The sequence below is a fragment of the Choloepus didactylus genome, chromosome 7 (genome assembly GCF_015220235.1).
Source record: "Choloepus didactylus isolate mChoDid1 chromosome 7, mChoDid1.pri, whole genome shotgun sequence".
NCBI classification, from domain to species: Eukaryota; Metazoa; Chordata; class Mammalia; order Pilosa; family Megalonychidae; genus Choloepus; species Choloepus didactylus.
Genome location: NC_051313.1, coordinates 109,483,801 through 109,510,087, shown reverse-complemented (window position 1 = coordinate 109,510,087; position 26,287 = coordinate 109,483,801). Strand labels below are relative to the sequence as shown.

General features: G+C 48.3%; 1 protein-coding gene across 1 annotated transcript in view; it reads right to left on the bottom strand.

The window, feature by feature from the left end:
• C7H6orf132 (chromosome 7 C6orf132 homolog) overlaps positions 1-26,287 on the bottom strand; it is a 33,884-nt gene that overhangs the window by 6,119 nt on the left and 1,478 nt on the right. Inside the window, exons 2-3 of the mRNA XM_037844589.1 lie at positions 15,950-16,056; positions 149-224 (exon numbers count right to left, since the gene is read on the bottom strand). Coding sequence (XP_037700517.1) covers positions 149-224; positions 15,950-16,056 — 183 coding nt within the window. The remainder of the gene's footprint in view (positions 1-148; positions 225-15,949; positions 16,057-26,287) is intronic.

Below are 26,287 nucleotides of genomic sequence, written 5' to 3'. Positions count from 1 at the left end.
GTAGCCAGGAGGCCTGAGGACAAAGAGAGTGGCTGTGACTAGAGGCTCCAGATCTGTCACCAGTTGGGGAGGTGGTCCAAATGCTTGGCTTTTGCAATCAGGCCCAAAGAGGAAAGATGGACAAGCCCCAAGCCCAGGGTCCTCTTACCTGTCACATCTTTGTTCACAAAACCTTCTGGGACAGAGGGGGTGGGCACAGCCAGCCCATGGTTCTCCTGGGCATTCTGAAAGGGACCAGAGAGAGAAATGAGGGAACAGGGAAAGAGGGACAGATGTCTTCTTAATTCACTGCTCCGTGAGGCCATTTTACTGCCCAAGAATCTGCAGTGACTGGTGATGGTTGCACAACCTAATGCATATACAAAAATATAAAAGGGTGAATTTTATGGTGTGTGAATTATATCTCAATTTAAAAATAAACAAGTAAAACAAAAGAATCTGCATTGCCTCTCCACTGATGCCCACAGGTTAAACATGAAACCCCTTGGCCTGGCTTCCTGTTTATCCTTAGTTTTCATTAGGTGCCCAAACATCTTTCACAGAAAAATAAGTAAATAAAAAGTGGTGACCTGGAATATGTACAGCACTCCAGATGCCCTTCTGATCTCTGAGCTTACATGTTTACACAGCTGTCGGTCTGTACATACTATTTTGCATTCTATTTTTTTCCCCCAAGCAGACAGTTCCATATGTCAACAAATTCCACACACCTGTCATTTTGAAGAGCTGTAGAACATTTTATGGTAGCTTTCAAGGTCCTCAACAACCTGGCCTCAGGCTTCCCGTCCAACTTTTCTCCCCACTCACCTATCATACCCATCCTGCATTCTCTCTTGACCAACCCCCTCCCCGCCACCCTCCCAGCCCACATATCTCCATGTCCATCCTTGATGCTGGGTGACGGTCAGGCTGTGCCCCTCACCCCATCTCCATTTTAAATAATGACACCCCTTGAACTATGCTCTAAATGCATTATCTCAGTCCCACCACTTTATGAAGAAGATGCTAGGCCCATTTAATGGATGAGGAAACTGAGGCTGAGAAAGTTAATTTGTCTAAAGTCACACCATCAGGATTACCAGACAATTGCAGGTTTATGGAACCCCTACCCCTTGGTATTTTGCCCATCTAAGATCTCTCATTCTTCAAGAATTAGTTGAGCCCCCTCAGGGGATGGTAGAGGGATAGAGGCTGAGTGCCTGGTTTTGGAGCCAGGCTGCCTGGATTTGAATCCCAGCTCTGCCACCTACCAACTATATGACTATGCAAGTTACTTAACACTCTCCGTGTCTCAGTTTCCCCATCTGTGAAAAGGTGATACAGATAGAATCTATCAATAGGGCACATTGTGAGGATTAAATGGTGCAATACACAAAAAGCACTTAATCAGCTCCTGGCATGTAGTGAAAGACCAGTAGATGTTAGCTGCTGTCATTATTACTAAGGAGCTATTCCTTATCTACATCAGCCCACGCTGGCCTGGTGCTGCTCAGAGTAACCAGGCCCCACAAAGGCCCCACGAAGAGGGACTTTTGTTTGCTCTCTAGACGTTCCTCTAGTTCCTCCATTGAGATTGGGGAGCTTCTTGGAGTCCAGAGAAAGACATAAGCCCATGTCTTATGTGTATCCTCCAAAGCCGGACACATAGTAAGTTCAGTTGTCACTCATCGACGGGCTGAAGGCACCAATCCTCTGAGCTTAAAGTGTTGATATACAAGAAGGAGGATTCAAGGTGGATGTTACAGAAATATCCTGATTTACAGGGAGCCATGACACGCTGGGTTACCAAGGGAGATCTTGGAGTTAGTCTCTGGTCATTTGGGGGGGAGCATTCTTAAAGAATTTTGAAGTTGGAAAGACCTCAAGCCATCATCTAGTCTTTCTTCTGCATCCACTTGATTCACGTGGCCAACACCCATCTTATTCTTAACATCTTGCAAACCCAGTGATTCTGAACCCAGGGTCAGGGACAGGGGCAGCCTATCAGAGACATGTCTCCAAAGATGTTCTGATATTCGGCATAGATGCACACATGCACAAGTCATCGATTCTCTAATAGCCTCTATGAAGTATATATGCTGATTTTTTTTTTTAATCATCATTTTATTGAGATATATTCACATACCACGCAGTCATACAAAACAAATTGTACTTTCGATTGTTTACAGTACCATTACATAGTTGTACATTCATCACCTAAATCAATCCCTGACACCTTCATTAGCACACACACAAAAATAACAAGAATAATAATTAGAGTGAAAAAGAGCAATTGAAGTAAAAAAGAACACTGGGTACCTTTGTCTGTTTGTTTCCTTCCCCTACTTTTCTACACATCCATCCATAAACTAGACAAAGTGGAGTTTGGTCCTTATGGCATTCCCAATCCCACTGTCACCCCTCATAAGCTACATTTTTATACAACTGTCTTCGAGATTCATGGGTTCTGGGTTGTAGTTTAATAGTTTCAGGTATCCACCACCTGCTACCCCAATACTTTAGAACCTAAAAAAGGTTGTCTAAAGTGTGCGTAAGAGTGCCCACCAGAGTGATCTCTCGGCTCGTTTTGGAATCTCTCTGCCACTGAAGCTTATTTCATTTCCTTTCATATCCCCCTTTTGGTCAAGAAGATGTTCTCCATCCCACGATGCCGGGTCTACATTCCTCCCCGGGAGTCATATTCCACGTTGCCAGGGAGATTCACTTCCCTGGGTGTCTGATCCCACGTAGGGGGGAGGGCAGTGATTTCACCTTTCAAGTTGGCTTAGCCAGAGAGAGAGGGCCACATCTGAGCAACAAAGAGGCATTCGGGAGGAGACTCTTAGGCACAAATACAGGGAGGCCTAGCCTCTCCTTTGCAGCAACCGTCTTCCCAAGGGTAAAACTTATGGTAGAGGGCTCAACCCATCAAACCACCAGTCCCCTATGTCTGTGGTCATGTTAGCAACCATGGAGGTGGGGTAGGCAAATACCCCTGCATTCTCCACAGGCTCCTCAAGGGGACACTACATCTTTTTTTTTTTTTTTCCTTGTTTGTCTTTTTTCTTTTTCTTTTTTTTTTTTTAACTTTCCCTTCTTTTTTAAATCAACTGTATGAAAAACAAAAGTTAAAAAGAACACAAACATACAATAAAAGAACATTTCAAAGAGACCATAACAAGGGAGTAAGAAAAAGACAACTAACCTAAGATAACTGCTTAACTTCCAACATGTTCCTACTTTACCCCAAGAAAGTTACATAATATAGCAACATTTCAGTGAACTTGTTCCTACTACATCCATCAGAAATTAACAGACCATAGTCATTTCTGGGCATCCCCAGAACGTTAAATAGCTTATCTGTTCTTCTTGGATTATTGTTCCCCCTTCCTTAATTGCTCTCTACTGCTAGTTCCCCTACATTCTACATTATAAACCATTTGTTTTACATTTTTCAAAGTTCACATTAGTGGTAGTATATAATATTTCTCTTTTTGTGCCTGTATGCTGATTTTTTAAGCAGTTTTATTGAGGTATATTCACACACCATACAATCCATCCATAGTATACAATCAGTGGTTCACAGTATCATCACAGAGTTGTGCATTCATTGCCACAATCAATTTGAGGACAGTTTTATTACTCTAAAAGAAAAATGCACCCATATCCTTCCCCACCCACTATTATTGACCCCTAGCATTGGGGTGGTACATTTGTTACTATTGATGAAAGAATATTAAAATATTACTGTAAACTACAGTCCATAGTTTGCATTAGGTGCATTTCCCTCCATATACCACTCTATTATTAACTCCTTGTAATAGTGACATATATTTGTTCTAGTTCATAAAAGAACATTTTTATATTTGTACTATTAATCAGTGATTGTCCACCACAGGTTTCACCATGTTTTACAGTCCCATGTTTTATCCTCTCACTTTCCTTCTAGTGACTTACACAACCCTAAACTTCTCTTTTCAACTACAAACACACCCATAATTCAGTGATGTTAATTACACTCACCATAATGTGCTACCATCACCTCTATCCATTTAAGTTCAACATTTAAGTTCAATCTAGTTGGAAATTCTGCACACGTTAGGCAACCGCTCCCCGTTCTCCACCCTCATTCTACCTCCCGGTACCCATAGTCTAGATTTTAACTCTATGAATTTACTTATTATAATTAGTTCATATTAATGAGATCATACAATATTTGTCCTTCTGTGTCTGACTTATTTCACTCAACTTAATGTGCTCAAAGTTCATCCATGTTGTCGCATGCTTCAGGACTTCGTCCCTTTTTACAGCTGAATAATATTCCATCATATGTATACACCACATTTTGTTTATCCATTCATCAGTTGACGGACACTTGGGATGTTTCCATCTTTTGGCAATTGTGAATAATGCCGCTATGAACATTGGTGTGCAAGTGTCTGTTTGCATCCCTGCTTTCAGGTCTTTTGAGTATATACCTAGTAGCAGGATTGGCCAGGTCATATGGCAGTTCTATACTTAGCTTCCTGAGGAACCGCCAAACTGTCTTCCACAGCGGCTGCACCACTTTACATTCCCACCAGCAGTGAATGAGTGTTCCTATTTCTCCACATCCTCTCCAACACTTGTGGTTTTCTGTTTAATGGTGGCCATTCTAGTAGGTGTGAAATGATATCTCACTGTGGTTTTGATTTGCATTTCCCTGATACGTGGTGAAGCCGAATATCTTTTCATGTACTTTTTAGCCATTTGTATTTCCTCTTTGGAAAAATGTCTATTCAAGTCTTTTGCCAATTTTTTAATTGGGTTGTTTGTCTTTTTACTGTTGAGTTGTAGGATTTCTTTATATATTCTGGATATTAAACCCTTATCGGATATGTGGTTTCCAAATATTTTCTCCCATTGAGTAGGCTGCCTTTTCAGATTTTTGACAAAATATTCAATTTTGAGGCAGTCCCATTTATCTATTTTTTCTTTTGTTGCTTGTGCTTTGGGTGTCAAGTCTGAGAAATCTCCACCAACCACAAAATCTGGAAGATGCTTTCCTACATTTTTTCCTATGAGTTTTATGGTCCTGCCTCTTATATTTAGGTCTTGGATTCATTTTGGGTTAATTTTTGTTAAGATGTGAGATAGGGGTCTTCTTTCATTCTTTTGTATAGGATTTCCAGTTTTCTCAGCACCATTTGTTGAAGAGACTGTTCTGACCCAGTTGAATGGACTTGGAAGACTTGCCAAAAATCAATAGACCATAAATGTGCGGGTCTATTTCTGAACTCTCAGTTCAGTTCCATTGATCAATATGTCTATCTTTATGCCAGTACTATGCTGTTTTGACCACTGTAGTTTTGTAATATGCTTTAAAATCAGGCAAAGTGAGTCTTCCAATGTCATTCTTTTTCAAGACATTTTTAGCTATTTATCATTTTATTCAAGTTCCCTGTTTCCTTTTTGATCATCTGTCTACATGTTCTATCTATTGACGAGAGTGATGTATTGAAGTCTCCAACTATTATTGTAGAGTCATCTATTTCTCCCTTCAGTTTTGCCATTTTTTGCCTCATGTATTTTGGGGCATCCTGGTTAGGTGCATAAATATTTATGATTGGTATGACTTCTTGGTGGAGTGCCCCTTTTATTAATATATAATGTCCTTCCTTGTCCCTTATAACATTTGTCCAATATTAGTAAAGCTACCCCAGGTCTCTTTGGGTTACTGTTTGTGTGGAATATCTTTTTCAACCTTTCACTTTCAACGTATTTGTATCCTTGGGTCTAAGATGAGTCTCTTGCAGACAGCATATAGATGGATCACATATATATATATACACACACACACATATATATACACATACATATATATCTATATTATCCATTATGCCAATCTGTCTTTTGATTGGAGAGTTTAATCCATTAACATTCAATGTTGTTACTGCAAAGGCAGTACTTACCTCACCATTTTATCCTTTAGCTTTTCTTATTTTTGTCCCTCTTTTTATCCTTTCAGTTACCCTTCCTGATAATCTTCATTTCTACACTCTCCTTCAAGCCTCTCTCTCCTGTCTTTTCTTTTCAACCTGCAAAACTCCTGTTAGTATTTCTTGTAGGGCAGGACTCTTGTTAAACTCTCTCAGCTCCTGTTTATCTGGGAATATTTTAAACTCTCCCTCATTTTTGAAGGACAGTTTTGCTGGATAAAGAATTCTTGGCTTGCAGTTTTTCTCTTTCAGTACCTTAAATATATCATACCACTGCCTTCTCCCCTCCATGGTTTCTGATGAGAAATCGGCACTTAATCTTATTGCAGTTCCCTTGTATGTGACAAATTTCTTTTCTCTTGCTGCTTTCAGAATTGTCTCTTTATCTTTGGCAGTTGACATTCTGATTAGTATGTGTCTCAGAGTAGGTCTATTAAGGGTTTATTCTGTTTGGAGTACCTTGTGCTTCTTGGACTTGTATCTTGTCTTTCATAAGAGTTGGGAAATTTTGGGCCATTATTTCCTTGAATATTCTTTCTTCCCCTTTTTCCTTCTCTCTTCTTCTGGGACACTCATGATGCATATGTTTGTGTGCTTCATGTTGTCATTCAATTCTCTGAGACCCTGCTCAAATATTTCCATTCTTTTCTCTATACTTTTGTCTGTTCGATTTTGAATGTTCTGACTTCTAGGTCACTGATCCTTTTTCTTCTCCCTGTTCAAATCTGCTGTTCTATGACTCTAGCCTATTTTTATTCTCATTTACTATGCCTTTCATTCCCACAAATCCTGTTATTTTTCTTTGCATGTTTTCAAATTCTTCTTTATGCTCACTTAGTATCTTCTTAATATCCTTTATCTCTTTAGTCATATTTTCCTTCATGTCCTTGAATTAGTTTAGGAGATTTGTGTTTGAACATCTTTAATTAGTTGTTCCTAATTCTGTATCTCCTTCAACTTTTTAATTTGTTCCTTTGACTGGGTCATATCTTTTTGTTTCTTAGTATGGCTTGTAATACTTTTTTGCTGGTATCTGGGCATCTGATTATCTTGATGAGATTATTCTGAAAGTTGGTTTCCCTCTCTTGTCTAGAATTTTGTTGATTGGGTTCCTTTTAAGGTTCTTCTTTGGCAATTGTTTGTCAGTATTTCCCAGCCAAAGCAGGGCTAGTTACAGAGGGCCCTGGGAAGAGGATCAGGAAAGCAGCTTCCCCAGACTGCATGTTCCCAGCCTGCCCAGTAGATGGTGCCCCTCAGCAACCTATTCCCAACAGCCCTACAAAAGCAGGGTGTTTTTAGCCCTCTGTCCACTCTGCTTCTGAGGTGGGTGGAAACAATGGCACCATGGGTGCCATGGGAGCCTGTCCAGAAAGGGCCAAGGCTGCAGGACCCAGAGGTCCAATTTTGCTGGCCAACAGTTGGATCAGAACTGTGCTGCATCCCCCTCCGATCCTGGGGAGGAGGGCTTCCCTGATTCTCCCCGTCCACAGCAGGAACTGGGCCGAGCAGAAGCTGCTTGCCTCAAGGGTGGGGGGTGGGTGTCGAGAGACACAGTGAGTCACTCACCGCAGTTTCTCCGCCTCTTCATCCCGCTCTTCCCTGGAGGTTGCACGGTTCTCCCCTGGTATCCTGAGCACCCAAATAGCTGACCATTTCTGCCCATCCTCTAGGTATTTTTGGTGGAAGAGCAAGCTCTGCCACTCCTTCTTCCACCATCTTCCTGGAAGTGTCCCCTGTCTACTGATTTTGATGAGATGGAGGCCAGTCCTTCAAAAGCCAGGGTGGAGAGCTCTGATTATTCTTTTGGACGTAAATGAAAAGTAGAAAGATTTTGGGGTTTAGTGCCAAGACTCTTGGATTCCAATCCATGCTGTGAATTTTGCCAGTTGTGTGACCTTGGATGAGCAGTGGAGGGCGGGGTAAGGGGAGGTGATGTTAAACTATTATTCATGTTTCTACTGTATGCCTGTCCTATTCTAGGAACTTTACCTATGTTATGTCAGAGCCTTAATAGGGCCAGGATGCAAACCTAATCTTCCAACTCATCTTTTCTCCTTATAGCTGAGACCCATTTTCTTCATTTATAAAATGGAGATATTTCCTACTTTGCAGGACTATTGTGAAGATAAATGAGATAATATCCCTGACCAAGGGAACCTATGGTAACAGAAGGACTGTCTTCTGATCCTCTCCCCAAGAAAGGTGAAAAAATGTGCACAATCAAAGCTTAGCTCCTTGGAATCCTAGAAGCACCTTCTGGGTCACCCAGAATTAATTATAATTATGTGTGGGGGAGGAAGATGGACTTTATGGCCGAATGTAATACTGCCCACCCTACCCTTTGATCTTAAAGCACTCTGAAAACACATTAGACTCTCAAGCCCACAGGATGGAAGTCCACCTCTTGAGCTCCCTTGTAACAGCAGCTCAGACAGAACTCAGGCTTTTTAGGTCCCCTCCCCACCCCCCCAAAAAAATAAATAAAGGAAGTCTCAGGACACACCTGCCACCACACCCCAAAGCTTAAGGTGCTATGTGACACACCACTCTCTGATCTTTGTGTAAAATCTCCAAGTCCAGCCTCATCCCTTCCCAGTACTGAACTGAGCAGTCCTTCCATCTTCCAGCCCCAGCCTGGCTCCTGCCAGGCAAACTTTTAACTATCCTTCAAACCCCATATAAAATGCCCTTCCTCCCTAAAGTCCTTTTTGACCACCCCAGGCCAAATTAATTTCTCCTTCCTGTGTATTCCTCAGGCCCTGTGTGCATTATTATTACAGGGGACATCTCCTAGGTGCCTACTATGTACTGGACACTGCTCTGAGTACTTCACAGTGAAGTAGCAGCCCTGTTACTCCTCATAGTAACTCTAAGGGGTAGGTTATTGTTTTTAATTTTATAGATGAGAAAACTGAGGCACAGAGAGTTTAAAAACATTGCCCAAGGTCACACAGCTAGTAAGTGGCAGGGCCAATTTTGAACCTCAAAGCTTACCCTCTGTACCACTACAGTACTTGCCCTCCCACTTGTCCTCCAGCACAAATGGAGCCTTTTGATGACTAGTTTTTGCTGCACAGCCTGACCTTACTATCAGGGTCAGTGCTGGGCTGATTCTCAGTACAAAGCTGGCATAGACAGGGCAATTCAATAAATGCTTGTTGAATGAATAAATTCCTGGATGAATTAATGAATGGTAGAAAGAATTACAGGGTTAAAAAGGTGGAAAACCTGTGTTCTGGTGCCAGCTCTGCCACCAATTAACTCAGAGCAAAGTCACTTCTCTCGCTGGGCCTCAGTTTCCTGCCTGTCCTGTAAACGCTCTCCCAGGGCCATTTTGACCATGGTGTTCAGGGAGCCCAGGCCCATAGGGTATCCTGGCTGTGACTCAGCTCGCCTCTGTTGTGTGGGCAGTGGCCTGGACACTTGGGGCCACCCTTGGTGACAGGGTGTTGGGACAGACTATTGCCATTGGCTCCAAATAGTTTCCGGTCTCCAGGGAGAGAAGGGAGAAGCCAGGAAAGGAGGAGAGGAGCTGGGAGGGAGGAGTTTTCAAAGCTGGTTCTCCAGAAGCGACAGGACGAGGCCATGCAGACAGGGCCAGGCTTGAGGTTACCATTGGCCTCAGACTTGGGACTTCAGCGACTGCAATCAGTTGGGAAGCTGCCCCACCCCGATGCTATTGCCTTGGGAAAATGACAGTCCCAAGTGCTCCATGATGCTGCCTGTGGGGGTTGGAGTGTGTCTCAAATATGCTCAGGGGAGAGGGATGTGGGGGTCTTCCAGGGTGGCAGCCCCATCAGGAGAGAGGAGGACCATCCTGTGGGCAAATCTGAACACACTGTGGGTAGGCCGGCCTGGTGGTCCCTCTTTGGGCCAGCCTGGGCAGCCGGCCACGGCCACAGCCACTCCTTGCCCTGCTCCGGCAGAGAGGCCCTTGCTCAATACCTGGGGCAGAGTCCAGCCCTGGCCCTGCTAGTTGGGGAACTCCACGGGAAACTGGGCCACCACACTTCCTTGTTTCCATCCCCGGGTAACACCTGGAAGCTAAGACCATTGGTCCCCTCGCAGAGGGCACAGGCCAGCTCCCCAGCTCAGTGAAAGCAGCCCTTTAAAAACCATCGCAGCCATTGAAAAGTTACTCCGCAGCTGATTAGTTGGGGGGAGACAAGAAAGGAGGAGCACTATTCCATGGATATTTATATTTATTTTCTTTTTTATACTTGTCTCTATTTTCTCAGTTCTTAACAATGAAATTCTGTTTCCTTTATAGTTTAAAAAACATCCAATATAATGATAATTTAAAAATATATATATTGTGATTGAGTGGAAAGAACATGAACTCTGTAGTCAGACAAACCTGATTTTACAATGTTAACTCTGTTGTTGAAATGCAATGGAAAACAGGATCTGACACACAGTCCACGCTCCAAACAGGTGTTCTTCCCCTGCCTTCTGAGGCCGTTTCCTCAGCTGTAAAATGGGGAGGCCACACCTGCCTCGGATTTGCTGTGGCATGAAAGGCCACTTCACACCTAAAGAGATACTACACAGCATTACTCAAGAAAGGTCATTTCCTCTGCTCTGTCCTCCCTCAGGTTCTAACCAAAGATCACTGGGTCAGCAGTGGCCCGAGTCCCTGGGCACAGCCCCTGGGGTGTGTCTGTCTGGTTGGATCTGAGAAGACGTGGTGCTTCCCCATGGGCAGGGCCAGGTCACCAGGAATTCCCCACTGCCCTTTTGACTACAAACATTTCAGAGTTAAAGAAAAGGAGCAAGGAAGGGATGGTTGGAAGGAGGGAGGGAAAGAGGGAGGGATGGAGAGGGGAGGGAAGGCAGCATTCAGTTTTCAAGGATGAGGCTAGTCTCCTCTTTGAAGTTTTGAGGGTGAGAGCCTGCCACTTGCCCCCTGCTGCACCACCCAGAGCCCATCACCCCACTGATGACTCAGTCCTGCCCCACCAGGCCCACTGTTCCTCATACATCCTCATGCCTGGGATTCCTCAGAGCCCAGTCAAACCCCAAGGTGGGTCAGCTCCAGGGGCTGGGCCAGTGGGCCAGCTCAGATTCCTCACCGAGCTGCAGAGGCTCACCCCCACGCCAAGGCACGCACTGCAGAGGCACACCCCCACACCAAGACTTCTCTGGGGCCTGGTCTGGGGCACCAGTGCCTTGGAGAGGAAGGCAACAGGTGGAGAGTTCTTTGAGCTCTGAGACAGAGTTGGAGCCGGGCAAGGTTGGGCACCACCATAGGCTTGGGGAGCAAGGGGATGGGGTTGCTGTTCCCCCCAGAATGAGGACCACAAAGAAACTCCTCCCGGCACCCAGTGTCCCCACCTGGGTGAAGCCCAGCCAGTTGTTCTCCTAGATTGGGCAGCAACTCCTGGCTTGGGGGACCAGAGGGAAGGTAGGGGGTGTGGGTCAGGGGACGGGGAGGGAAGGTCAGAAATGCTGGGCCTTGATTTCATAAAGGCAGCGTGTGTGCTCCTCACCGGGCAGCATCTCTGAAGTCAGGAGCCAGTGGGCACAGTCTAAAAAAGCTCTGTTGCTTCCCCCACCCTGGTCTCCACCCTCTCCCATAGCTCAGATCCCCTCCTGGGGACCAGAGAAGAATCTCTACCCACCAGGCCATCTCCCTCTGGACAGATCTGCCATCCCAGACACCCTGGGACCCTGATCCTGTGCTCTGGAGGGCCCCTCTCTGGCCCTCCCTCAGGGTGAGGTGCCTGGGGGAGCCCACACCACCCCACTTCTAGATCCTGCCCCAGGCACCGAGTCCCCACTTCTAGGGCCTCTTCCCTGTCAGTCTTCCTGGGGGCAGCCTGAGCTGGGGGTGCACAGCCCAGAACCCACGGAGTAGCCAGCGGGCGGCTGTTTGTGGGTAGGGATGGGGGTGTGGATGGAGCTTGGGACCTTCAGGCCGAGGGCCCCACTGTGAGCCAGGTGGGTAGAGAAGGGGGTGGGGGTCCAGTCGAACTCTGGGTCCAGGTTGCTACATGATAGGGTCAGGCCTCTGACACCCCCACCCAGACACCTGGGGCTCCCTCACCACACAACTCTTCCAGCCAACATCAGCCAAATGAGTCAGCCAAAAGCCAATAATAGCTGCCCCACCCAGCTCACTCTAAGGAGCTCAAATCTCAACCCCAAAAGAAGCAGGGGCCTGACTTCAGAGATGAGCTCCTGTGGCAGGTGGGTGGGGTGGAGAAGAGGAATTGAGCTGACTTGGGCTGCTTCTTTCAGCTCCCTGACAGCAGGGGTACAGCGGGAGGGATCCAAAGAGGCCTCAAGCCCGGCCTGACCGCTCCCCTGGCACAGCCAGGCCTGTCTGACTCAGAGGGTGGGTGACCCAAGGAGCTCTTACCGCCCAGGGCACCCCAGGGACCTGTCAGGCCAGTTTCCCCATATTTGCCACATTGGCATTTTATGTTTAATTCTCCACATGCATCACCCTGGGGATGGTTTGATTCAGACCAGGGGAGGGTGAGAGGGAGCCCCAGAGAGAAGTGCAACCTTCCCACCACCCACTATTCTATCCATTTAGATCTCAAAAGCCAAGGGGACATGCCAGGGTTCCAGGCTCTGGCTCTGACTGGGCTTGACTTCCCCTTGGAGGTGGGAGTAAGTGGGGAAGATCATTCTGAGGGAAAAAGGATCCCTCCCGGACTCAGCCCAGGCCCACGGGGGTGAAAGACTGGACCAGGAGGAGAAACCAGGGCTCCAGGCCTGCTCTGCTTCTACTGAGCTGTGTGATCTGGACACAAGCCCCCCAACCTGGGCCTCAGTTTGGGGATTCTGATCCAGCTTCCACCAAGCAGGAAGGTGGGTAGCCCTGGACTAGCTTGCACAGGTGGAAGCAGAGTGAGGCCTTTCCAGCTTGTGGAGTGACCCATGTGCCACTGGGGCCTGGCTTCTCAGGGGCACCAAAGAGCTGAGCACGCCCCTGGCCTCCAGTAGGAAGTCATTGTAACACAGAGAGTCCCAGCTGGGGAGACCCTGAGGACTGTCTGTTGTGACTCCCACTTATGAATGAGGAGCCAAAGGCCCAGGGAGAGGAAGGGACTGGCCTCAGCACCCCAAAACCCAGTGGCAGAGTGGGACTGGTGCCAGCTGTCCCAGGGTCAATTCCAGTCCCACCCCTGTCCAGGAGGGATTCCAAGGTCCTTTTCATAAGTGGCCGTCGCCTACTAGATGCTGATAAATTGTTTGCTAGTCCTCAGCATCTTCACCTCAAACAGTGAGGATGCATCAGAGAATGGGGGCAGAAGCACCTGTCACTACCCTCCTCACTCTGTCCCATCTTGCCTTCCTCTTGCCCCCAACCCTTGGCAGGCTCATGTGGGGTACAGACAGTGAGGGTGCATTCAGAAGGGGTCCCGGGCCCTGGCAGAGCTCGAGGAAGAGTGTGGTCCTGGTCAGGGCCATCACCTGGCTTCTTGGGGCTCCGCTGCCTCCACCTCCCCTGCCCCAGGGCAGCTTGGCCTGGGAGGAGCCCTGAGTGTGGGAAGGGAGGATGGGGAGGGGCAGCGGCCTGCCAGCTCTGATGCTGGCCCAGCTCCCTACACGCCCCTGTGGATGAGGCCACCATGGGCAAGAGGTTAATGTGACTTGGCAGGGCTGGGGGCGGGGTGTGCATGAGTGTATTGGCACGTGAGCCCACATTCCCATGGTGCCCTGTCCTCCCAGTTCTGCCCATCCTCCTGGCCTCCTGCTCCAGCTGGAAGAAAGCAAAGGAGCTGGCCCAGAGCCTGGCCTGGACGGGAAGGGAGAGGAGCAGGTGGACAGACAGGAGAACCAAGATGCTGGCTCAGGGTCCCTCCACACAGGAACAGGCAAGGAGGGATGGTGGGGCTGCTGTCTTGTGACCTGAGTCAGGAGCACAGGGGTGTCCCTGGGATATGAGCCATCAGGCCAAAAGGTCCTAATCTAAAGGGGCATTGTGGGTGTGTTTCAGGGGGCCTGTAAGCCCTGTCAGCCATAATTGGAAGCTAAACTGCGTGTCTGCAATCCATAGCCTTGTCCCGGCCTCCAAGGGATCCGTGACTCCGAAAAAGGAGAAGACTCTGGTGCCCACAGGCCCTGCCTGCTGGACAGGGATTCAGAGACGCAGACAAGGAAGATGGAGGTGGTTCTGCCAGGCTGTGGGAAGCAGGGAGAGTAGGATGGCCTGAATAGAACTTGGACCCCAGAGCCAGGTTCCTGGGGTGCAGATCCCCAGCTCTGCCACTTAGGAGCTGCATGCCCTCCGGCAATTCCTTCCCCTCTCCATGCTTCGATTTCTCCATCTGTGGAAAGGGGATTAATGACAGCACCCTCCTCCTAGGGTGGCTCTGTGACTCAAGGAGTTAACACTAGCAGGCATGTGGGGTGGCTGGTACACAGTCCAGGGTAGCTGGCACTGAGGAAATGGAATGAGCCTCCCTTTCTGGGTTCAGTTCCTTCCTTGGTAAAAAGAAGCTGGTGTGGTGGGGAGAGAGAGTCCAATTCACTTCCAGCAATAGAAAATCTCAGTTATTTTACTTGCATTTATGGGTGGCAACAGTTTTATGCATCTCCGGGAAACAGAGTCAGGAGCTGACTCATTAGTGTTATACCTTTTTGTTGTTGCTGCTGTACTTTCTGTATTTGTCTATCATGTTGAAAATTGCTTTAATTCATGGAGGCCTGTGTGACCAGCCCTCCACATAGAGGCCTTGGGGATGCAGCAAGGAGAATGGGATGCAGCAAGACTCAGTCTCCCCCATCTGGGAGCTCAGGGGCAGTGGGAAGGGTGGCATGGGTCTAGTTGTCTAGGTTGGACACACCAGAAGAATTGGTGGTGGAGAGAGGGAGGTGGCTGTGCCCGGCAGTGCTAGGAGCATGTACGGGTGCCCAGGACCAAGGCATGGGGACAACAAGGTCTAACAGCTCCCCGAGAGCTCACACCAGGGCGAGGCGCCTCATTGGCTGAGGTGGTGCAAACCTTCAGGGAGGTGTGCAGATGCAGTGACCTCAGTGCCAGCATTGTCCCAACCAGGACCCAGGTCTCACAGACAGGAGTGAACCTTGGGCTCTAGGCCTACGCTGCCCAGTTTGGCAGCACTGGCCACAGGTGACTACTGCGCTTGAAATGCCAAGTGACATATGCTGTAAGTGTAAACGATGTACTGGATCGTGAGGACTTCTTTTGAAAAAAAAAGAATGTAAAATATCTCATTATTATTTGTTTACATTGATTAAATATTGAAATGATAATCTTTTAAATATTTGTTGGGTTAAGTAAAATATATTATTAAACTTGATTTACCTATTTCTTTCTACCTTTAGTGTGGCTACTAGAAAATTTCAAATCACACATGAGGCTTGCATTATATTTCTCTTGGATAGCACTGGTCTAGACTGACCCAGAAAACCCAGGGACTCTTCACCTCTGTAAATAGAACCGATCACAGAGCCGTGGTTTTGGGTCTCTCTAGCTTGTTCAAAAACAAAAGCCCAACCACAGGCTCAAGAAGGGAGTGCTGGGTTTCCTGTGGTTTCTGGCCAACCAACACATCTGCCCCAAATACCCTTCTCCTGGGGGCAGCTTGGGCGTCGCCTCTTTCAGGAAGCCCACCATAAACTAACAGCCTGTTTACTCATCTGTTTCTGCACTGGGCAAGGAAAGCAGAAATGCAGGCTCAGTCGTCTCTGAATGCCAAGACCGAATGCAGCACTTGGTTGGGGCAGGGGGCCATCAAGGATTGTAGAATATAAACCCTGCTTAGCTGTGCTGCCTTTGTACACAAATTCCCCATAACCTCGGCTTGGGCTTTGGCACCAAAGGAGCCGACATCCCTAACCCCAGCCTTTCTGCAGCGGACCTTGGCCATGCCTCCTCCCAGTAGCTCTAGCCCTGGGTTGGCATCAGGAAGAGAGGGCATCCAGGGAGGATGGGGCTGAGCTGCACTGGGTAGTGGGGCTGCCTCTTCTGTGGCAGCCACAGGTGCCCCCACCCAGAGCAGCCTCGTACTCACCAGTGGAAGGAAGGTCAGCAAGGGCCGGACTCTCGGCCGAGCTTTCAGTGTGGCTGTTCCTGACTCGCTCACCACGTTAAACCGATTGTCTCCATAGTAGATTCCATCTGGAGGAGACAAGCGAGGGGACACCATGAGCTGGGGATCAAAGGCGTCTGGGCCAACAGAGTTCAATGTGTCCTGCAGATCCTAGTCCAGGAAAATCAATCCTGTGATTGCCCTGCTTGTGATAAGATCCTCTAGATGGGGCAAGTGCTCATGGGGTTTATCGAGGTGAGATTGTGGGAGGGACTCAGTGGGCAGTTCCTGGGGTCTCACCCAGGGTTCCCGGGGCTTTCACACCCCAGCTGCCATCTCCCTCCTGCCACCTCCCCACAAGTCCTGTGCCTTCTTTCCTACTGAAAGTTGTCCCTCCTTTTGGAGCCCTGAGACTGGAGCCAGCCAAAGCTTATCTCTGAGAGAGGAGGAAACAAGCCAGCTTTTCTTTCAAGTGTTTGAATTTCTAATCTGGAACAAGCAGAGCAGATGAGACCACCTGCTGCCCCGAATGGCCCAGACAGACTCCCCCTTCTGGATTTCTCAAACTTGAGATTTCCCCAGCCCTCAAACGCTAGTGGTTAAGGGAGTGTCCGGGCTCCCTTTGATGCAAAAAGAGTGGGACCATAGGCTCAGTCTGACCTAGCACATTTCCCAGCTCCACCTTGTCACCTAACTTCTCTGGGCCTCAGTTTGCCCATCTGTACAATAGGAGTGCTGATAGTGTCAACCTTACAGGGCTGTTGAGAGGAGCAGGTGTGGCCAGCACATAGTGCTCAATGAATGTAGCCCTTTGCCCTGATAGGAAGGACATTCCTCTGCCCCAGATACTGGGCCTGCACTCTGGGCTGTGTCTACAGTCGTGGGGAGGGTCGGGGAGCCAGTCACTCTTGCTCGACCAATCTCCCTCATGGTGCGCGACACACATCGATTGGAATTTCCATCTGGGTTTCACCCCATCCCTCCTGGAGGCAGAAAACCCTGTGGGCCCCCTACTGTGTCAGGTCCTGAGCAGGAAGAGCTTTGCCATTTAACAGAGCGGAAAAAGAAGAGAGGTCCACATCATGATTAACCAGACTCCAACTCTTGGGAACTCAGGCTTACTCTTGCCCTCATACGTGATATTAGGAGAAAATAGCAAGAAAGCCAAATGATTTATTACATTTTTTTTAAAGACTGAGTTTCTCCATGAGATAGAGTCATCCCATCTCCTACCCCTACAGCCAACGCCTACATGTGAGAATCGAAGCTCAGAATGTGACCTAGAGGCTCCTGGGAGCAGCTGAGCTTGCAGGCAGAGTCCTCTGGGCGTGCACCTGCCCTACCAAGGCAGGGAGCTGGCTGGGACAGTCAAGATTCTCTGTCTCTCAAATGGGGCCAAGACAGTGAGTTTTCTGTCCCTGTCTCAAGTCCCTGGAAACTGCAGTTCCCAGCCCTGCCCTGCCCTGTGTGCTCCGGGAAACGTGATTCCCTGGTTAGGGCTGCCAGGCTCCACGACTGGGGCTGGAGACCAAGATTTGATGGGGTCGTGGTCAGGGAGCCATAGAGTGCAGATCTGGTCCAATCAGAAACAGCAAAAGCAGGGCTACCTGGACACACCCCACGGCCACCACTAAAGCCCGCCTGATTCTCTCCGGCTTCCAAGAGTCTGCACGTTGGCGCCAGGATCTCCAGGGACATTCTCTAGATAGTGCTGTGTAGGCACCAAGGTGCAAGGGACGGCTGCTGGGTCCTCACATTAGGACTGGGGCTAGGGTGGGATTAACACACGGACTGTGTGAGAGGCGTGACCCCAGTCAGACCCTTACTCTAATTATCTCATTTAATCTCTGCTCCAGTGTTGGGACTTCAGTAGCCTCCTTTATCATGATATTAACATCTATTCTTGTCTGCCTAGGAGCTTTAGAAGCATTATATCTGAACAACCTAGCAAGGTGGTAGCAATAGTAATAGTAAAATAATAAAACTTCTTATGGGCCAGGCACTGTTCTATGCAGCTTACACATTATTAATTCATTTAATTCAAAATAGCCCCCATGAGATGGCACTGACAAACATGACCTCTGTTTTACAGATAAGGGAACTTGGCAGCACAAGGAAGTTAAATAACTTGCCCTGAGTCTCACAGTAGTCAACGGTGAAGCCAGGGTCTCTTTTGACCTCTGTCCCCTGCACACGCTGCCCCCAAAGGGAGGAACCCTAGCCAGGCCATTTACAGAGAAAGGAAGGAAAGCTCAGGGGAATGGCTTAAGCACACCTGAGAGGAATTGCATCCCTGATGTGACAAACCAAGTTCTCGTTCCATCACATGCACAGCTGCAGAGGCACGTATTCCCACTGCAGGTGTGGGAAAGTAGAGGCCAAGCGGGGAGCAATTAATCAAATAAACCTTCTCTGACCCTCTGCTACATACCAGCAACTGTGAGGGAACTCGTTCTCAGATGTGTTGTTAGAGGAAAAAAAAACTCAAGGTGCAAAACTCTGCTCAGCAAGATTCCAATTTTGTGAAAAAAGTTGTGTGCACTCATAGAAGAAAGCCTGGAGGTCTGTAATACTGACAGGGGTTCTGGGTAGAGATAACACCTGATTCTTATGTTCTTCATATTTTTAACACAGTTGTCAAACTCCTTTACTTTCGTGCTCAGAGAGGATAAACATCAGACAGCTCCCCTGCCCTCAGGGCCCTCAGAGTCCGACTGGGGAGACCGGACAGGCCCAGTAGGACCCAGGGCAGGGAGAGACAGGTGAGTGGGTGTGTCCTTCTCAGGAGAGGTGGGGAGGAGGGGAGGAGGATGGGGATGCAAAGGCAAGGATGAGGGAGGGAGGGTCAGGGAGGCTCAGCTCCTGCCAAGGAGCAGCACGAGGTGAAGCAGCTCACCTGAGGCCACACAAGGGTCAGGACAGAGCAGGATCTGAATACTGGCTGTCTGACCCCCAAGCCCATGCTCTCAACCACTGCAGATTCCACAACTCAGCCCTTCCTCCCAGGCTCCATGTCTTGGTTGGTTTGTGGTGGTTGACAGCAGGGGGACAATACAGTTGTTCTCTACAAAATACGTAGAGGGGGATCTGCTGTGGTTGAGGCAGACGTGGGAGGCACAGCTGGCTCCCCTCCACCTGAGGCCCCCCCATCCCCACTGGGGCACCTCTGGGAAAGCCAGTTTGAAAACCCCATTTTAAAGATGACCGACTTTTCCAGGGCCCTGACCCCTGGGCTCAGGCTGTACACCATCAAGCCACACCAGCCGGCAAGGCAAGTGGCAGCCACTGCCAAAAACTAGGTCCTCCGAGGGGTTCAAGGTCAGGGCCTGGGATTTCCAAGCCTCAAGGTCAAGAACCAAAACTAAACAGAAAGCCAATAGAGTCCAACCTTGGGGAGTTTCCTGTGAAAGTAAATGAACCCTGCTCCATCACAGTGTCAGGGACGCTAAAATGGGATGTCCTGAGAAGCAGCCCCCTCCTTATTGGAGGAGATAAAGGAGAGCCAAGAATCTCTTCGTTGTCTCTTGAGGAAGGAAGGGAAAGTGAGGGGGTGAGGGGATGACTGGAGAGGAAGGAAGCTAGCTGATCTGTCCTCTGAGGACAGAATGAGACTGCTCAGTCAGAAAAGAGGGGCCCTATGCCCTATCCTAGCATCCTGTCCACCCTGAATCTTGGAAACTCCCTCTGGGTCAGTTCCCCCCTCACCTTGGTCCCTTTCCTGCTGGAAAAGGCCTTAGGCATCTCAGAGGTTTTGTGCTTGCCACACCAGAGAGGCGGGAGAGGACCACCCTGGCTGGATTTGGAAGGCAGGAAAGGGGAGGTGGCCACCCTCAGACCCTGAAGCTCCCAGAGAGAAGGGGCAATTCCAGCAGCCCCGAAGCCTAGTAGACTTCAGAAGCAGGTGCTGGGCAGGGCCTGAGCCCCAGGTAGAACACAGCACTGTCAAGATACGAACTCAAGCCTCTCTGTTGGCAAATTCACCTAAAAATAATGCACTGATAAAATAGAGGGAAATCTAGGTCTGTCTCCATTAACCCAGACCTGATATTAAAACAATCCCAATTCCTATTTCTGATAAGATTGTGTGCAGGATTCCTTTATATATACATATTTTGAATCTACCAAAATTGGCTTTTTATTTATTAATAATAAAGATTACTGACACACTGCTTGCAAATAGTGTAGATGCAAAAATTATAAAAATACACAAGCAGACATTTAAGGACAAACACAAAATTTTGCACATTAGGCAACTGAAGAGTTTGTATGTTTTTTCTTATACTGCAACAGTTATAAACTAGATATTAAGTAAAAAAAAAAAAAAAAAAGCAAAGTGCAAACCAGGAAGTATCATATGACACCATTTGTATTTTTAAAAGGAGCGATATACAGACAAATACCCTTGCGTATGCATAGAATACCTCTGGAAGAACACATAAAATGCTATCGGTGGTTGCCTAAGGGTCATGGGATGAAGATATTGGAGGGAAGAAATTCAATTCTTATTGAATATTATCTGGTACTACTAAAAAAATTTTTAAGCCATGTGCATGTATAAATTAATTTGTTTTGATTAGTGGTTATATTTAAGATATAATCTTTAATATATGGATTTAATATGAAATTACTTAATCATATACCACAAAGAAATGATTAAAAAATTGAGTATTTGGGGAAATATTTCCATGAAAGGGGTTTAACTAGGTAAGAAATGAGTGAGAAGTGAAGATGAGTATATACTTTATTACAGTGATATTTTAACAAGGAATTTTATTTCCAAGGATGAAATATTTCAGTGAGTATGTAAAGACTATAAGCTGACAACACTGGCCAAGGTGAGCATTTTATTTTTCTTAAGAGGCTTGTATAAATATTTAGGAGGCTTGAAATAATCACTTTAAGGAAATACTGAAGTATCTTACATATAGTTAGGATTTTTTTTTTCATATTTCCCCTTAACATATTGAAGGTAAATAAAAGAGGGCCTTTGTCTTCGTTTACACTTCTTCAGGAATCTGAGTTCACATAAATATCCAAAGAACTGGTTAATAAATAATTCTTGGTGCCACACTTGTTTCAGCAGGAGAGCTTCACCTCCGATTTCAACCCGGGGAGACGTAGCTCCCCTCTGCACCTTCTCCCTGAGGAGAACCTGATGTCCCTTTTGCTTGAGGGGTATTTAAGCTGTGGCTGAGGCTGCCCAGGGCTGTCAGGACAGCTCCTCATCTAGGGAGGGAGGGAGGCGGGACGGTGTGGGGCTAAGGGTATGGCTTTAGAGCCCAAATGAACTTGGGCTCCAGTCTCTGCTCCAACACTTTTTAGCTGTGGGAACTTGGGCTTACAATTAGAGGTCTCTGGGGCTGTTTCTTCATCTGTGTGGACAATGATCCCACTCTATGGGGTGAAGTGAGGCTAAATGAGATGAAGTGTGCAAAAAAGTGTGCCTAGCAGATAATTGGTGCTCGGTAATTGTGAGGGCTGGCTGTTGTCATTGTCGTCATCATCATCATCATCATCATCATCATTCTCTCTCTGCTTCACCTTACCTTGCTCCACCAAGGATTTGGGCTCTGAGCTTGAATTAGTTGCCATCCCTTGCAAATTATGAGTGAATTCCTGTATCCATGGGTGAGAGGCACCGAGAGGCACGGGCCCTTTGCTCTCTTGTCAGGGAGAGCTCAATCCTGATGTTTGGTGCAGGTCCCAGCCCCTCTCTTTGCAGACTGGGAGACTAAAGCTGAACAGGAGGGCTGGCTCCAAGTTGCAGGGCAGGGGTGGCGCCAGTTTCCAAACAGGGTTCTAGCACATGGCTCGCTGCCTTTCCCCAAACTGGCAGACATGGTTCTCCCTGCCCGGAATGATATGTGTGCATACGTGCACGTGTGTGTGCATGTGCATGTGTATGAAATGGGGGGCGGGGGCCAGAGCAGTGACAGCTTTGGGAAAGCTGAGGGCTGGACATAAGCTACTGCCTCACTTCCAGCCCTTCTTTTCTCCTCTTCTCCCCAGGAGAAGCCACCTCTCACCCCATCTTCTGCATTTCTTTCCTCACAGAGTTCAGGGACCAGGAAAACCTTGAAAGGCTGATAAGCTCTTCATCCCCAGCTCCAAAGCCATTCATGGAGCTTGAGGTCAGAAAGATTCCAGGATAGATATTTAGCACTTTCCCTAAATCCTATGCAGGTCCAAACTAGAGAGAAAACTAATAGGAAAAATTTTAATGTCTAACAACTATCTAGCACTATGCACCACACGCTACCTTAAGTGCCTTACATTTTGCTCTAACAACAACTCTGCAGGAGAAGTGCTCTTATTATTCTCATTTTGCACAAGAGAAAACAAACTCAGAGAGGTTAAGTCCTCTGTCTGAGGGTGCACAGCTGGTGAGCAGAAGGGGCCAGGATTCAAGCCCAGGCAGCCTGACTCCAAAATCCAACTCCCTCTGGTTGTAGCCAGCAGAGCAAGGAAATAATGAAGGGACCCAGCTGCTCTTCCCGTGCTCTCCTGTTTTCTGGAGTGAAACTAGAAGTTGGTGAGGCATGGAGGCAGGCAAATGGACCTAGGACCCAGATCCAGCCCAGCCCAGCCACCCACCCCCTCCCAGGTAATACCTGAGGACTTTGAGCCTTCTGCAGGCTCAGTTTCTCCACCTGAAAAGTGGCGTTTACAGGAAGCTTCCCAAAATCAGAGGACAGGAAGAAGCTAGCAAGGGTGAGAGGATGGCTGTGGTGATGGTGCGGGGGGGTCCCAAATGCTGGGAACCCCCAAATGACCCCTGGAGTGAAGTTACGGGTCTAATCGGATTCCAGGGGCTTAGGATGGGAGTTTGCTGCCTTGACCTACAGTAACCCAGAACCCCAAAAGAGAACTCACCCCGACCTCTACCCAGGTGGGGCAGCCAATCCACTGCCACTAGGGGAGGCCCTGCCTCTCAGGGAAGCAGCTGGGGGTGGGCCCCATGTGAATGTAGCCCACAAATGGCGTTAGTGAGGCCCTTTCTTGCTAATTAACAGGTCCACATGACAGGAACCTGGAAAGGCCAGTCTGTCCCAGCAAGCCCCAGCAGGCCTGACCCAAGCACCAGAGAGGCCTCTGTCCAAGGGCAGAGGGGACACTGGAGGTTGGATGGAGGGGAGGGGGGAAGGGAGCCACGGAGCCGAGGAGGAGGGAACAGAAAAGGGGGATCCTTGGGGTGGGGCAGCTCAAAGGACCCTCTGTGTGGGGACTGGAGGGGGAAGAGCACAGCAAACAGGGCACTCTACTGCCTGGCTAAGACTTGCTACTCAAAGTGTGGTCCTCAGCACAGCAATGAGATTATTCTTTCTTATTGGCTACAGAGAAGGGGCACCCTGTAGCAGGGGTCAAGGGAGGGCCTGGCTTTCTGAATCTGAACTACAGAGACAAGAGGAGCTTATGTAATGCAGCGGCAGGGAGGGTGTGTGTGTGTGTGCACAGAACTGCCGGCAAACCACAGCACACCTCCAGGGGACAGCAGTACACAGAAGTCTCCTTCACACCCCTGCAAAGCACAGGTCAGATTTCCTCGGCTGGTGCCAGCCAGGCCATAGCCAGAAATATGTGCTCAGCCCTGGAGTCCATGGCTTCCCACTCTATAGCATGGCTTGAGACACAAGGTCAGGGGACCCCCAAAGCAGGGGCCCCAGAGCCAGCAGCCACCCCGGGAAGCAGGGGGCGTCTCCTGATAAGGAGCTGGTCAGATTCGCTACACATTTATTTAGAACCTACTGTACACCCTGCAGGGAGTCCTCAAGGGGCTCCATCTGGGGAAGGAAACCCCAGAATTCTCAAATCTTCCTGTACAAAAGAATCTCTTGGGGAACTGGTTAAACACGTAGATCCTGGGCCCTAACCCAGGGATCTGACTTCATATGTATATGGAGAGGCAGGTGGGGGTGGGTAGCAACCGGCATTTTAAGTGGTTGCAACAAAGGCACTTCACACTTTGGAGGAACAGGGCAGGAAGGAGAGTCCCCCCCCCGAAACAAAGGTGCCCCACTGATGAGCATGGTGCATCGTGGTGTGGGTAGATGAAGGACTAGAAGAGTTAATCCAAGAGGCTTGAGGGAGGAGTCTAGAGCTCCTGGCAGCTCAGTCTCCAGCAGCAGCCCCATCCCTTATCTCAGAATTTGCAAAGATCCTCTGCTCTGTTCCCTTTCTCATGCATTTAAAGAACAATAGAGAGGCCTTTAAGACTCTCGCTGGGGCTGGGGGAAGGGAGGGGGCTTAATTGGGATTGCAATTGCATTAACCAAAGGCCTCCTAATAGTTACTGAAATAAATATTAGAGTAAATTCACCTGTCACCACTTTCATGCGGCTGTTTGCATTCTACTGCTGCACCCGGCCTACCCTTGTGCAAACACATTTTCACATGTCTGTGGCACTGGGGAAGTGGTTATTCCTTGATTCCCTTACACACCCCTCCATTGATTTTCCCCCTTTGTCCAGTGCCTGATCTCTAAGGACTAGGTCCCGCCAGTATCTCCAGGAGAATGTTGAAGAGCTCTACGGAACATGAATCCCATTAAGATGACCTCTTAGTGCTTCAGTTTCCTTCCAGTCTACATCTACGTTAGGAAGAGGACTGAAACGGATGAGGAAGTGCTGGAAGCAGAAAAGAGCCTGCCAATAATCCATGCCTTACAGCAGGGGTGGGCAAGTTTTTTAAAAATTTTTGTAAAGGGCCAGATAGTAAATATTTTCAGCATTGTAGGCCATTCAGTCTCTGTTGCTACTTAAAAGCAGCCATGGAGAATGTGTAAATGAGGGTGTGGCTGGCTGTGTTCCAATAAAACTTTATTTACAAAAATGTGCCAAGGACCGGATCCGGATATGACCCAGGGGCATAGCTTGCCAATCCCTGCTTTAGAACTTTGATGTTAAATGCTCTCCCAAGCACTGCTACATACACCACCTCAGTCAGTTGTCCTGCAGGCAGTCTGGACACCATCTCCATTTAAAAGAAGAAAAAATTGAGGTCCAGGGAGTGGCTAACCCCTACATAATTGACAGAGGCAGGACTCCAGACCAGGTCTGGTATCTCTGTCCGTTATGTCAGAGCCCCCAACACCAGCCCCTCCCCTTCTCACCCCACTCCCAAGCCCTGTTCCACAGGGAGGCGGCCCACTGCCACGCCAACCAGCATCCTGGGGAACACCCCTGAAACACTGCACTGCCGGGTGCTCTATTTTTTGCCCCTCCATGTGCAGGGCGGGTTCAACCAGGCTGAGTCAGCTGGGGGCCTGGCCCTGCCCTGGGGACTGGCAGCTGACCCCTGGGCTCCAGCCTTGTCTAGGCTGGTGAAGGCAAGCCGGCTGGGAGTGACAGGACACCAGAGAGATTTATCTACACCAGCAACCTGATCAGTCCAGGCCAAAATGTAGAGGAGGTAACTGACAGGCATTTCTGAGGCCTCCCCTTGGGGGATCTGTGTGTGTGTGTGTGTGTGTGTGTGTGTGTGTGTGTGTGTGTGTGTGTGTGTGCATGTGTAGGGGGAGAATGTTCTCAAGGCAGATGCCCTCCAAGTCAAATTCGCCCATGTGTGTGTGTGTGTGTGTGTGCATGTGTAGGGGGAGAATGTTCTCAAGGCAGATGCCCTCCAAGTCCAATTCGCCCATGGATCTCCTTCCTCCCGAGTCAACTCAGCAAATTGGGTAAGAGTGTGTCTCTCAAGCCAACCACCTGAGTTCAAACCTTGGCTCTGCCTCACAAGGGAACTTTCTGGGATGATGGAAATGTTTTAAACCTGGATTGTGGTGATGGGTGCATACTCTGTAAGTCTACTAAAAATCACTGAATTGTACACTTTTAAAAAATCCTGGCCCCTCCATTTAAAGCTGTGGGATGTGGGGCATGTCATTTAGCCTCCCAGAGCCTCAGTCCCTCATCTGTCAAATGGGAATTATAATAGTACCTGCTTTATAGGCTAAATGAGGGGAGTCAATGAGTTGACAAAACAAAGACTTTAAAGTGGCACATTGTACCTAATAAGGGATAAATGTTTGCTACACAATGTCTTCCTTCAGTGAGGGGAGCTGCTGAGGCCGCACAGGTTACACATGCCAGCACACCTGCAGAGTAAGTTCCTAGACCATGTCTCCAAGGTGCCCTGTCCCTCCTAGCCTTTGCTCCTGGGGTTTGGTCTGAGAATGCCCTTCCCTCCCAGCTCAAATGCTATTGCCACTCAGAATTCATGTCTCTTCTCTTTTCCTTATGCACTTAGTAATCTTTTACAGCAAAGGCTCAGAAAGGGCTGAACAGCATATGGTTAGTTCTGTTCACTCATGGGTCAGATCTTTGG